This window comes from Puma concolor, chromosome D3 (genome assembly GCF_028749965.1).
Source record: "Puma concolor isolate L17-30 chromosome D3, mPumCon1.1.hap2, whole genome shotgun sequence".
Taxonomy (NCBI): domain Eukaryota; kingdom Metazoa; phylum Chordata; class Mammalia; order Carnivora; family Felidae; genus Puma; species Puma concolor.
Genome location: NC_141678.1, coordinates 6,894,303 through 6,907,711, shown reverse-complemented (window position 1 = coordinate 6,907,711; position 13,409 = coordinate 6,894,303). Strand labels below are relative to the sequence as shown.

The 13,409-nt window shown below is 50.4% G+C and overlaps 1 protein-coding gene across 4 annotated transcripts in view; it reads right to left on the bottom strand.

Annotated features, from left to right (window-relative positions):
• ABCB9 (ATP binding cassette subfamily B member 9) overlaps nt 1-13,409 on the bottom strand; it is a 46,260-nt gene that overhangs the window by 903 nt on the left and 31,948 nt on the right. For 3 of the 4 annotated variants that reach the window (XM_086681549.1, XM_086681550.1, XM_086681548.1), the window contains exons 11-12: nt 12,238-12,374; nt 8,057-9,586 (exon numbers count right to left, since the gene is read on the bottom strand). In XM_086681549.1, coding sequence (XP_086537675.1) covers nt 9,323-9,586; nt 12,238-12,374 — 401 coding nt within the window. In that variant the 3' untranslated portion in view covers nt 8,057-9,322. Of the gene's footprint in view, nt 1-8,056; nt 9,587-12,237; nt 12,375-13,409 lie in introns of those variants that run through there. The other variant, XM_086681551.1, reaches the window with a different exon arrangement.

The following is a 13,409-nucleotide window of genomic DNA, read 5'->3' as shown; positions in this document are numbered from 1 at the left end:
GGTCAGCCTGGTATGCTGGTTAAGGGCTCCAGCTTGGGGTTCAGGTGTTCAGGCTGCCTGGGTCAGGTCCCAGCTTTGTCACTTAGCTCTATGATTTGTTGTAGATTACTTAATCTCATTTTTCTTGTTTGGAAAAACACGGTTAATAGTACCAGATCCCTCAGAGGCTTGTTGTGAGGAGTAAAAGAATTAGCATCATACAAAGTGCTTGGTCTAGCATTGGTGTATTGAAATGTTACCAACCGGGGTGCCTGGGTGGCTCAGTTGGTCAAGCGTCCGACTTCTGCTCAGATCAGGATCTTGTGGTCCGTGAGTTCGAGCCCCGTGTTGGGCTCCGTGCTGACAGCTCAGAGCCTGGAGCCTGTTTCAGATTCTGTGTCTCCCTCTCTCTCTCTGCCCTTCCCCCACTCATGCTCTGTCTCTCAAAAATGAATAAACGCTAAAAAAAAAAAAAAATTAGAAAAAAAAAGGTATATGGGTATTTAAAAAAAAAAAAAAGCAACGTTATCTACTGGAATAGTCACTGCCCTCCCAGGATCATCTGCCCCATCTTGGTGCTGATATCTACAGGCTGGCCATTCAGATGAAAGGAGATAATAGTGTTTTTAAAAAGTTATAGGAGGGGAGGGAGCCTGACTGGCTCAGTCGGAAGAGCATGGGACTCTTGATCTTGGGGGTTGTGGGTTTGAGCCCCACGTTGGGTGTAGAGATGACTTAAAACCTTAAAAAAAAAAAAAAAGAAAGAAATGTGTATGGAACAATGTAACACACGTGACCAACACTCAGAACCGACCATTGTTTTTTTGTTTTTTTGTTTTTTTTTAAATTTTTTTTTTCAACGTTTTATTTATTTTTGGGACAGAGAGAGAGACAGAGCATGAACGGGGGAGGGGCGGAGAGAGAGGGAGACACAGAATCGGAAACAGGCTCCAGGCTCCGAGCCATCAGCCCAGAGCCCGACGCGGGGCTCGAACTCACGGACCGTGAGATCGTGACCTGGCTGAAGTCGGACGCTTAACCGACTGCACCACCCAGGCGCCCCAGAACCGACCATTGTTAATGTTTTCTTCTGTTTGCTTTGAATTTACTTTTATTCTTAACAAAAGGGCAAAGCACTGCATATATTGTTTTCCCTCTGTCTCTAATCACCAGAGACAAACTCTAACACGAATGCGGTGTAAAGGCTCTCAGCCTATTTATTTATTTATTTATTTATTTATTTATTTTCATGTTTATTTGAGTGAATGAGGGAGGGGCCAAGAGAGAGGGAGACACAGAATCGGAAGCAGGCTCCAGGCTCCGAGCTGTCAGCACAGAGCCCGACGAGGGGCTCGAACCCACGAACCGCGAGATCATGATCTGAGCCGAAGTCGGCTGCTCGATCGATGAGCCGCCCAGGTGCCCCTATTTATTTATTTTTAAGATTTTATTTAAGTAATCTCTACACCCAATGTGGAGCTCAAACTTACAACCCCAAGATCAAGAGTCACAAGCTCCACCGACTGAGTCAGCCAGGCTCACTTCAGCCTATTTTTTTAAACTTTACACACATGGGGAGGGGTGGGGGGAGGGGGGTACAGGTGCTGGGGATTTAGGAGCTCTTGTCATGATGAGCACTGGGTGATGTATGGACTTGTTGAATCACTATATTATACACCTGAAACTAATGTAACACTATGTTAACTAATTGGAATTAAAATAAACACTTAGTAAACTTTACACACACATTTACATATGCAAAAAATATCGTTGGTACTGCTTGTTGTGTATTAATTAACATAAATAAATTAACTATACCTAATATGTTATCCCGCAGTGTGCTTTGTGGCTTGTTTTTATGTTTTTGAGATCTATCCAAGTTAACATGCAGAGATCCAATTTATGCCTATTCCTCCCACATAATAGTCCACCATATGTCCTACAGCACACTTTTTTCAACCAAATTAAAGACATGGAAGTTGTTTCTAGTATTTGCAAATGCAAACCAGGCTGCCGCAAGCATCCTTGGGCGGATTGCTCCAAAGCTGTGTTTTTCAATCTGCCGGAGGCATTAGTGGGTCACAAAATCCCTTTTTTCCCTTAAGTGACATAGGACAGAATAGTTTGTAATAAGTATTTCAATATCCTTTGGTGAAGCTTTTGTTTTGTGTTTGCATGTGTGTGTGTGTGTACTTGATAGGGAGGTAAAGTGTTTTTCTTACTGGGGATCGCGGTGAAAACAAGGTTTCAAAAACATTCCTCCCCCAGCAATTCTACCCAAGAGAATTGAAAATGTACGTCCAGGGGCGCCTGGGTGGCTCAGTTGGTTGAGCATAGGACTCTTGATTTCTGCTCAGGTCGTGAGCTTGTGGTTCACGGGATCGAGCCCCGTGTCGGGCTCTGTGCTGCCAGCTTGGAGTGTGCTTGGGATTCTCTCTCTCCCTCTCTGCCCCCTCCCCTGCCCGTGTGCTCTTTCTGTCTCAAAATAAATAAACTCAAAAAAAACAACAACAGAAAACGTATGTCCACGTGAAAACATGGCGTCCACAAGTGTTCACAGCAGCCAAAAGGTGGAAACAACCCACATGTTCAGCCACACATGAATGGACAACCAAAATGTGGTGCTTCCGGACAATCGAATATGACTCCACCACAACAAAGAAGGTACTGACTGATACACGTTCCAACGTAGAGGAGCCTTGAAAACACGATGAAGAGTGAAAGAGGCCAGACACCAAAGGCCACGTATTGTACGATCCCGTTTATGTTAAGTGCCGCAACAGGCAAATCCGTAGAGACGGAAAGCAGATTAGTGGTTGCCAGGGGCTGGCGGAGAGGGGACGTGGGGAGAGCCTGCTTAATGGATATGGATTTCCTTTTGGAGTGATGAGAACGTTCTGGAACTAGATAGTGATGATAGTTTCACAACATTATGAATTTACAAAAAGCCACTGAATTCTATGCTTTAAAAAATGGCTTAAGGGGCACCTGGGTGGCTCGGTCGGTTAAGCGTCCAGCTCTTGACTTTGACTCAGGTCGTGATCTCACGATTTCGTGGGTTTGAGCCCTGCATGGGGCTCTGCACTGACAATGTGGAGTCTGCTTGGGATTCTCTCTCCCTCCCTCCCTCCCTCCCGCCTCTCTCTCTGCCCCTCCCCCACTCATGTGCTCTGTTTGTCTCTCTCTCTCAAAATAAATAAACTTAAAAATAAAGGTTTCAATGATGAATTTTATGTTCTGTAAATTTTACCTCAATTAAAAGTGCTTAGGGGCGCCTGGGTGGCTCAGTGGGTTAAATGTCGACTTCAGCTCAGGTCACATCTCACGGTTCGTGGGTTCGAGTCCCACATCAAGCTCACTGCTGTCAGCTCAGAGCCTGCTTTGGATCCTCTGTCTCCCTCTCTCTCTCTCTCTGCCCCTCCCCTGCTCATGCTCTCTCTCTCTCAAAAATAAATAAACATTTAAAAAAAATGCTTAAAGCCACTCCTCTAAACTAAGGGCAGAATTGTGGGCTAGCAGTTTGCTCATTTCACCTTTTTTTTACTACACGTGGGAAATTGCCCTCCAAAGTTGTTGTCCTGAGCTGTAGTCAGTGAATGAGAACTTCTACCCGACACCCCCCCCCCACACACACTTGGTACCCAAGAGAAAAATTGCCAAGAGAATAACTCAGGCATTAACTGGGTATAAACCACAGGTGACGATCTAGAGTCCCAATGACTTGCTTTGTTTGGCCAGTTTGTATTTTTAAAGTTTGAAGCAGGTGCCCATAGCTAAAATCCGGGGATCACGGACTGTGACTCAGCCCCACACAGCACATATTTCCTTGTAGTGACCCTTAGCGGAGCTGAGCAGCCCGTGCCCCCTTCAAAGGAGTGGACTCTCTCACTCACTGCGGCCTCCACATTACGTGACACCTTACAGCCGGTCCCCATACTCGCTTGTGTTCCCCCGTGGCCCAGGGACTCTTTGAGCGCACTCACCCCTGGTATAAAGTTCAGAGCACTATATGGGTGTGAATGGGGCTCACTCTCACAGCTGAGCATCTTTGTGCAGGTCACAACCTGCACAACTGTTCCAGGCGGCCCTGGTGAAGAGGACAGATGGAATTCTGAGCCCCTTGGTTATGGAAGTTTGCTGAGACAGGGGAGGTCTCAGACTTGGGGAGAAAAGCAGATTTGGGAACTGAAGAGAAAGGTGGGGCCAGAGCCCTGGCATTGCCATTGGGCAACGGATAGAAGAACATACCGTCCCATCGTTCCTACTATCCAGGTGAGGCCGCTCAGCCCCGAAGAGCGCACCTTCGGCGTCCTCTCCAGCTGTAGCTGATGAACACCATCTTGAGGTGCTGGGTTTCTGTGTCTGGCACTTTCAGCTCTGACTGTGACCCCAAATCGGATTAACAGCCCCCTCCCGACACGTACGCTCTGGATCAGAGTCTGCCGAGACCAGCCATTTGGAAGAGCCCATCTGCCGCCTGCTGCACTAATTCGGCTTCAGGGACCAGCTTGGAAGAGAGAGGGAGCGGGAGGAGGGGAGGTGGAGGAGGAGGGCAGGGGCCCGAGAGGTGAGAAATACACGGCTCAATTAAAAAAAAAAAAAAAAAAGCGCCCTCCTCCAGACGCCAGAGATGCAGCTGTGGAGAGAGGCTTCCCCGACCCCTGCCTCCAGCTGGGACCACTTCCCAAGACGAGCTGCAGAATCTGCAGGGGCTGGTGCAGAAGGAAAATGCAGGGCCGCCTGTTCCAAAATTTCAACACAGGATGCACGCACGCCCATGTGAGGCCGGCCCTGCCTCTGTCTTCCTCCCGCCCCTGGGTCCTTACACCAGGATTAAACCTGCTCTGGGGCCCCACAGCCCCTGTGCCCGTGTCCCTTGCGTCCCATCCTTTATTTCCTCGCCTGCCTGTGTCCCCAGCAGACCGTGCATTCCCTGAGGGCCTGACCGCAATGATTTTCCCTGATGGCCCGGCACAGTCCCTGGGGCAGAAGAAAGCAGCCGTATTTGCTCGATCACAAAAGAGAAAAAGTCCACTTCAAAAACCATGGCTCTCCACTTTAGATCCACCAGCTTGACTGTAATTTAAAATGTAAATAAACGGGGCACCTGGGTGATTCAGTCCGTTAAGCCTCCGACTTCGGCTCAGGTCGTGATCTTGCCGATTGTGGGTTCGAGCCCCACGTCGGGCTCTGTGCTGACAGCTCGGAGCCTGGAACCTGCTTCAGACTCTGTGTCTCCCTCTCTCTCTGACCCTCCCCTGCTCACGCGCGCTCTCTCTCAAAAATAAATAAAACATTAAAAATTTTTTTAAAAATAAAATGTAAATAAATAAAGGCAGAAAATAGCAAGTGTCGGTGAGGACATGGACAAACTGGAACCCTAATACTTTGCTGGTAGGAAGGTACGATGGTGCAGCCACTGTGGAAGCAGTTTGGTAGGTAGTTCCTCAAGTTAAGCGGAGAGTGGCCATGTGACCCAGCAATTCTGGTCCTAGGCGTATACCCAAGAGATTATGTCCACACAAAAACATGAATGTTCACAGCAGCGCTATTCAGCACAGCCCAAAGGCAGAGACAACCCCAGTGCCCATCAATGGATGAAGGGATTAGCAAAACGTGGTCCATCCACACACTGGAATAGGATTCAGCCGTAAAAAGGAATGAGATGCTGACACCTGCCACGCTATGGATGACCCTCGGAGACAAGATGCTGAGTGAAAGAAGACAGACACAAAAGGCCACATAAAGGTATGGTTCCACCGATACGAAATGTCCCAAAGAGGCGAATCTAGAGACAGAAAGCGGACTGGTGGGTGCCAGGGGCTGGGGGGAGGGGCGAACAGGGAGGGACTATGAATGGGATGGGTTTTTTTTGGAGGGAAAGGATGAAAATGTCCTGGAACTAGGAGATGCTGATGGTTGCACCACACTGTGAAGGCACTAAATGTTATTAATGGTAAATTTTATGTTAGGTGTGTTTTACTACAATAAAAACAACTCAAAAACGATCTTTAAATGCAATGCGGTGCTCTGAATTGAATCCTGGAACAGAAACAAAACAAAAAAAAAACAAAAACCCACATGAGCAGAAAATTGGTGAAAAGGAAAAAAAAAAAAAGCTTGGAGTTTCACTGACAGTGATGCGTCAGTGCTGTTTTCTTAGTTAGGACAAGTTATCGCCACGATTGCACGAGACGATAATGTGAGAGGAAGCTGGCTGAGGGCTGTGCAAGGACTCCCTCTATTTCACTGCAACCTTTCTGAAATGCTAAAATTATCCCACAACAAAATATTTATTTAAAAAATCGTATCTGCCACGGCACCCGAGTGGCTTGGTTGGTTGAGTGCCCGACACTTGGTTTTGACCTAGGTCGTCATCTCACGGTTCGTGAGATCAAGCCCCACCCCTCCATCTGCTCTGACAGTGTGGAGCCTGCTTGGGATTCTCTCTCTGTCCCTCTCTCTTTACCCCTCCCCAGCTCGTTCTCTCTCTTTCTCAAAACAAATACACATTAAAAAAAAATAAAATAAAAAATAATATATGCCTTCTAGAAAACAGCTAGCTTGGTCTCTGGAAGGTTCTTTTGTCTGCCTAGGGCCTGCTTTTGGGTTTAGGTTTGCCAACCAGGGAACCAGAGCATGGGAAAGCAGGAAGCATCTGGGGTTCCCAGCCTGGGGATTTTGAGGGGGGAGGTGAGGCAATGAGGCAAAGAGATGGGCGGCAGGGAGGGGGCTGGGCTGGGGGCCCCCCATGGCAGGGGAAATCTCCTTGATGGGGAAGCTCCAAGGACTTTGGAGAACAAGAATGTCCAGCAGAGAGGATGCAAACTGGTGACCCACAGGTTGAAGACTGACTCGAGATGTGTCTATTGGCCCTGGGTTTTGTAAAAACAATTTGAGCCAATCTATAAAAAGCCATCAATCCTACACTAAAACTGGAATCTCCAGCTTCTCTGAAAATATCTGCAGATCTGCTGACTCAAGGCCACCTTCCTGCATGGCCTCAAGAGGCCGAGGCCAAGTCCCAGCCATCGCCGTTAAATGAGATACAAAGCCTCGGTTGCCATTTATTCTCAGGCTTGCACCATATTCTATTTTTAATGGAACAGAAAGATTTCCCCGCGCCGTGTCAAAAGTGGAAAAGCAGAAAAGAAACCAAGAGCGTTGACTGATTTTTCTAACACCTGGCTGCTTTCACACACTTATGATACCTACCCGGTTCCTGGAGGCACTTATGTTTGAGAACCAACATTTGATCTGTAGCATTTGGTGCAATGTCAATATGCTCTCCAACCCGCGCCCTTAAATCTTTACTCTCACGGGCGTTCTGTGGTTGGGGTCAAACATACACACATACTTCTTGGGGGTGAATCCCAGCTCTACCCCTTACTAGCTGGTGGCCTTGAGCAAGTTGCTTAACCTCTCTGTATCTCAGTTTCCTTGAGCCCCTGAGGTGAAGCAGGAGACTCAGCTGGTCACGGCCTGGGTCAGCTTATTTGGCAAGAGAGTGGGTACATGGCTGACACAGAGCTGATACACGCAGCGTGACCGCCCCAGTAGTTACAATATCAAAATACTTTTCTACCAGTTTGGTAAATCGCCACTGCCCCAGCCCCCTCCCGGGAGCCCCAGACTCCCTTACAATCCCGCAAGTATGAATGACCCCCCCGGACGTCTTCAGTCTCTTCTGACTGAGCTGTTAGGTAATATGTCTCAGCTCCATGGGGCGGAGTGGGCGTGAGGTGCCCGGTCCCTGACGGGAAAGAACAGGTGGCATTTGCTGGGCCTCGGCTTTCCTGGGAGTCACAGAAGTCCCGCAGATTTAGAGGAGACGGGTCTCCGTTACCCTGCACAAGCCGCACGGAGATAGACAGACAGACATGAATGTTTGTGCTGGCGATCCTGGGGACATGAAGAGGACAGAAGGGAGGCTCCAAGATCCTGGGGGGAGGCCCTGTACCACCCAGAGTCTCTCCCACAACTACACCGGGCAGGGCTGGGAGGAGAGCTGAGTTTGATGGAAAAACCTAACCAGGTGATGGGGCAGAGGGCCCAGGAAGAGGTCAGAGGTCAGGGGTCAGAGGTAGTACACTTTATTGGCCGGGTTCTTCTAACATCCTGCAACGCCCCTCTCACCACACCCCCCCCCCCCCCCCCGCAAAGCCAGAGCCTGAGCTTTGCCACTGTCCCATCCCCATCCACCAGACACGGAAGAGAATGCGTCTGCCAAACATCCAACATGCCAAAGGCCTCCGAAGAGCAGGGCAGCAGGGGCGGGTGTGGGGGAGAGGGCTGCAGGGGTGGGGGACAGGAGAAGGGGATGAGGCAGGGCCGAGGGGCTCGAGCTGGGTGCAGGGCTGGGGACACCCTGAGTCTCTGCCAGGCCTGGCCAGCCCCTCACTCCCCCAGTTAAGGTCAGTAGTAGTGGTTCACAGTGAGACTGGCTTCGATTTGGCAGGGCGGCAGGGACGATGGGCAGACAGGTGCCTTCCACTGCCCCTGCTGACCTTGGCCTGACTCATGAAGCTGGGAAGAGTGAGAGAGGAAGTCCCCTCCTCTGTGTCCCCCTTCTGGGACAGGGAAGCCCCTTCTCTCGAGGGGCGAAGGGGCAGAGGCCTGGTTCTCCCCTGACATCCCCCAGGCTATTAGGAAAGATCATTCACTCCTGGCTCAGAAGTTTCTAGAACATCTCAGCGACCTTGCCCATTGTTACTCCCAATGAAAAAACTGTTTTTGAAATCTAGGAGTAGGGGCGCCTGGGTGGCGCAGTCGGTTAAGCGTCCGACTTCAGCCAGGTCACGATCTCGCGGTCCGTGAGTTCGAGCCCCGCGTCGGGCTCTGGGCTGATGGCTCGGAGCCTGGAGCCTGTTTCCGATTCTGTGTCTCCCTCTCTCTCTGCCCCTCCCCCGTTCATGCTCTGTCTCTCTCTGTCCCAAAAATAAATAAAACGTTGAAAAAAAAAAAAAATTAAAAAAAAAAAAAAAGAAATCTAGGAGTTGACTGGGGCCCATCAAACCAAGCAGTAAAAAAAAACCTGGGAAGATCTTGGTTTAAAAAGGTAGCTCTACCTTCGCTTAGAAGCCTTGGGAGGCCAGATGGAGAGATCAGACGTGTCTCCGCTGCCCCGACTGGAGGCGGTGGCTCGTGGCAGCAGGGGAGGGCTGGTGGTGGCCCAGGCGACGGGGCAGGAATCGGGGGCAAGATGCAGGAAGCGGTGACACGTGGGACATGGCAGGTGGCCCTCCGGTGCTGTGGGCCTGGGCTCAGAGGGCAGCGGGGCGGGGGGGGGGAGCCCCCACGGGTACATCTGCCAGGCGAGGCGCCAGGGCCTCCGCCCCACCGGTCAGGCCTTGTGACCGCCGCCGCTGCCCGGCGGCTCCTTGTGGCCGGCTGAGTAGTCGGAGGCGGGCTCGAGCCCCAGCATCTGCCGCTGTACCAGCTTGGCATAGAGGCCGCCCTGGGCCAGCAGCTGCTGGTGAGTACCCTGCTGCACCACGCGGCCCTTGTCCAGCACCACGATGAGGTGCGCACGCTCCACCGTGCTCAGCCGGTGCGCGATGATGAGCACCGTGTGCTTCTGCGGGTGGCCGTGGATGGCCTGCTGGATCTGGAGAGACAGTGGGGGGGGGGGGTGGCTGCAAGTCCACCCGGGGCCTGGCTCGGCTCCCAGGTCCGCTGCGTCCCAGTCACCCTTAACCACTCTGAGACTCGGTTCCTCGTTTGTAAAGCTGGGGCCTGCACACGACCTGTTTTTGGTTCACGGAGGGCACAGCTCTGTGCCCGGCACCAGGGAGGTGCTTGGGTGGCGACAGGTGAACCCTAACCTGGTCTCTTCCGGTCTTCCTGCTCCTGCTCCCTTCTCTAACCTTCACCCTGGTTAATGGTCTCACCTCAGCCCCAAAGCTCAAGCCAACGAGACCATCGTCCTCAATTCCTCATCCTTCGCTCACTGTCCAAATCCAGCTGCTGAGCGAACCCTGCAGGTGCTGTCTCCCCAGGTTATCTCACCCTTTGCTTCCTTCCACCACGATCTTCTCGCTGGAATGCCTGCAACCCCCCACCCCCCGCCCCCCGGGATTTAATGTTTCCATCAGTTCCTGTTGAATTCCTGCTCCAAGCCCTTCAACAAAGAATAAAATCCAGACTCCACATTAGCATTCTGCACTTGTCAAGGTCAAGAGTGCACAACACGAAGGGGGACCCCTAATGTAAACTATGCACTTTAGTTAGCAATAACGCGTTAAAGCTGGTTCATCACTTGGAACGAATTCACTGCATCAAGATGTTAATAATAAGAGAAACTTACTATTAATAAGATGTTAGTAATAAGAATGGGGTGAAAAGGACATATAAGGGAGCTCTCTGCACTTTTTTGCTCAACTTTCTTTTGCTCAACTTTTCTTTTTTCTGTTAATTAAAAAAAAAAAAAAAAAATCCGAACTCTAGAACTAGGGCCTGAGTTGCCTGTGTCTCCTTAGGACTCTGTCCTCACCTTGTTGGACCCCCCCAGCCTGACACGCTGACCTTCGGGCTTGCCTATGAACTTGCTCCAGGCCTCTGCATATGCTGCCCTCTCTTCCTCAGATGCTCTTACCTCACAACTGCCCTCCACTGGCTCCTTTCCTCTTGGGTATCAGCTCAAATGGTACCCGGAGACCCTGCTTCTATCAGTGAGATGGCCACACTCCAGCAGGGCTTTGACAGTGTAAGGCCTTGTCCCTGGGATGACCCAGCTCCACTGAATGCTCAGCACTGCCGGGAGAATCGACTGTTTTGGCCAATGCCTGACAGTAGACTCCTGACCTCCCTTTCTTCGAGCGTTTAATACAAAGGGCTTATAACTGGAGGGCCTGGGTGGCTTAGTCGGCTAAGTGTCCAACTTCAGCTCAGGTCACGATCTCACAGTTCATGAGTTCAAGCCCCACATCGAGCTCTGTGCTGACAGCTCAGGGCCTGGAGCCTGCTTCGGATTCTGTATCTCCCTCTCTCTCTGCCCCTCCCCTGCTCGCGCTATCTCTCAAAAATAAGTAAACATAACGGGCGCCTGGGTGGCTCAGTCGGTTAAGCATCCAAATTCGGCTCAGGTCATGATCTCACAGTTCATGAATTCAAGCCCTGTATCGGGCTCTGTGCCGACAGCTCAGAGTCTGGGGCCTGCTCAGATCCTATGTCTCCCTCTCTCTCTCTGTGTCTCCTCCACTTGTGCCCTCTCTCTCTCAAAATTAAATGAACATAAAAATTTTTGAATAAATAAATAAACATCAAAAAATTTTTAAAAAGGGCTTATAATTATAAACCCTTCCTCTGTCCCTTTGAGATATATATATATATATATATGAATCTCCTGTAAGTCAAGAGTGTCTTTCTCAGGGACCTAAAGGCCTTTCCTCTTCAATGGAATTGCTAGGAAGGACAGGGCCTCAGTCTCCCATTCTCCATGGGAGGACAGAATTCTGGCCGACAGTTGCCAGCCAGCAGACACGGCCGGCTAATCGCATCCACACTGCCCAGCCCTTCCTAGGCCTTCCCTGGAGCTCGCCTCCTTATGCCTTCATTCTCCTTTGAAACGCCTGTCACCACTCTCACCTCTGCACAAACCAGAGTGGAGCTCAGCTCTTTCCCCTACTGTCAGTAGTTACTGAATAAAATCTGGGTTTTTTTCCAGCTTTAATGTCTGGCCGTGTTTCTCTTTGGCACTGGTGACCTCTCTCGATCTCTCTCTCTCAAATGACAGTTTCATTTTCTACGTGGCACAGGCCACAGGTTGAACTCATGCTTGTTCTTCCCCTGGAATGGAAACATGGAAACACAGCAGGGACGGGGCCTTTGTCTGTCTGTTCAGCCAGCCCTTGCAACCTCAGGGTCTGGGACGGTGCCCAGTGGCCAGGAGGAGCTCAGTGAATGCCTGTGTAATTAACGATTCAACCCACGGAGAGGCCGAGGTAGCTAGTCAGTGACAAATACCCTGTTGGACCCTCTTTACCAATGACAGTGGGCCTCAGAGAGCGGAAGACACTGGCTCAAGTGATGAGCTGAGGGCAGGGCCTCAACTCCAAACTGAATCATATGATTTCACGTCTGCCAGGAGCCAGTTGGCTGGTCCAGCCCTGGGTCTCCTCTCCCCTGGTTCCCTACCCTCAGCCCTGAACACCCCAGTCCAGGAAACTGACAGCAGGGGAGGGCTCCGTAGAGTCTCCAAACCCTTCCCAGCTCCTGGCTCCATTGTCTGGCATCACCCCGCCATCCCCCGCAACTCACCAGGTACTCGCTCTCTGCATCCAGGGCGCTGGTGGCTTCGTCCAGGATGAGGACGGGTGGGTTCCGCACCAGAGCCCGAGCCATGGCCACCCGCTGCTTCTGGCCGCCCGACAGCTGGGCACCCTTCTCCCCAGTCTCTGTGTGACAAAGGGACAGGGGCGAGTGAGCAGAGGGTGAGGCCGGGGCAGCCCTGGGGAAGAGAGAAAAGTCCCCTCCTCTGTCTTTCCTGCCTTTCCCTGCTGCCATAGGAGCCGTGCTCTCCAGGAAAAGGTGTGGTTCAAAGGGCCGCCGGCTGGGACAACCACCAGCTCCAAAACACGAAAGGATGCTCTCCCCCCGCCCCGGTTCGTGCAAATCGTGACTACAGTCACCGGTCGTAGGGTACCAATTTTTACTTATTCATTTGGCAAAAATCCAAATGCTTGATAGTACACTGTGCTGTGGGGAACCAGGCACTCCCCCACCTTCCTGGGGCTGCACACACCTCTGTGTCTGTCATTTTGTACCGTGCAAGCCTGTGATCACAAGGACAAATGCACGACCCCTGCATGTCCGTCAGTAGGAAACTGAGAGGCTTATTTAAATAAATTATCATAAAGCCCATACACTGGTATACAATCCAACTGTTTAAAAAAGGAGCAAGGCAGGGGTGCCTGGGTGGCCCCGTCGGCTAGGCGTCCGACTTCGGCTCAGGTCACGATCTCACAGTTCGCGAGTTTGAGTCCCGCGTCGGGCTCTGTGCTGACAGCCCGGAGCCTGGAGCCTGCTTTGGATTCTGTGTCTCCCTCTCTCTCTGCCCCTCCCCAGCATGCTCTCTGTCTCTCTCTCTCAAAAAATAAATAAATAAAATAAAAATAATATATACATCCACATTTGCATAAAGAAACTCCAAAAGTACACGTAAGAAGCTCATGAAAGAGGCTTTGTTGGGACAGGAGAAAAAAGGGGTGGAGACAGGGATAGAATAAAACTTTTCATTATGTGTCATTATATGTATATATTTTTAGTTCTGGACCATGTGAATAGCCCCTTTACAAGGGTTAAAATTTTAAAGTATATTAAACACAATAAAATATATAATATAAATCAAGATTGCTAAATCTGTTATATTAAAATATTAATTTATTAACATAAAATTAAGTTGTCATTAATATAATACATATATTATTTTA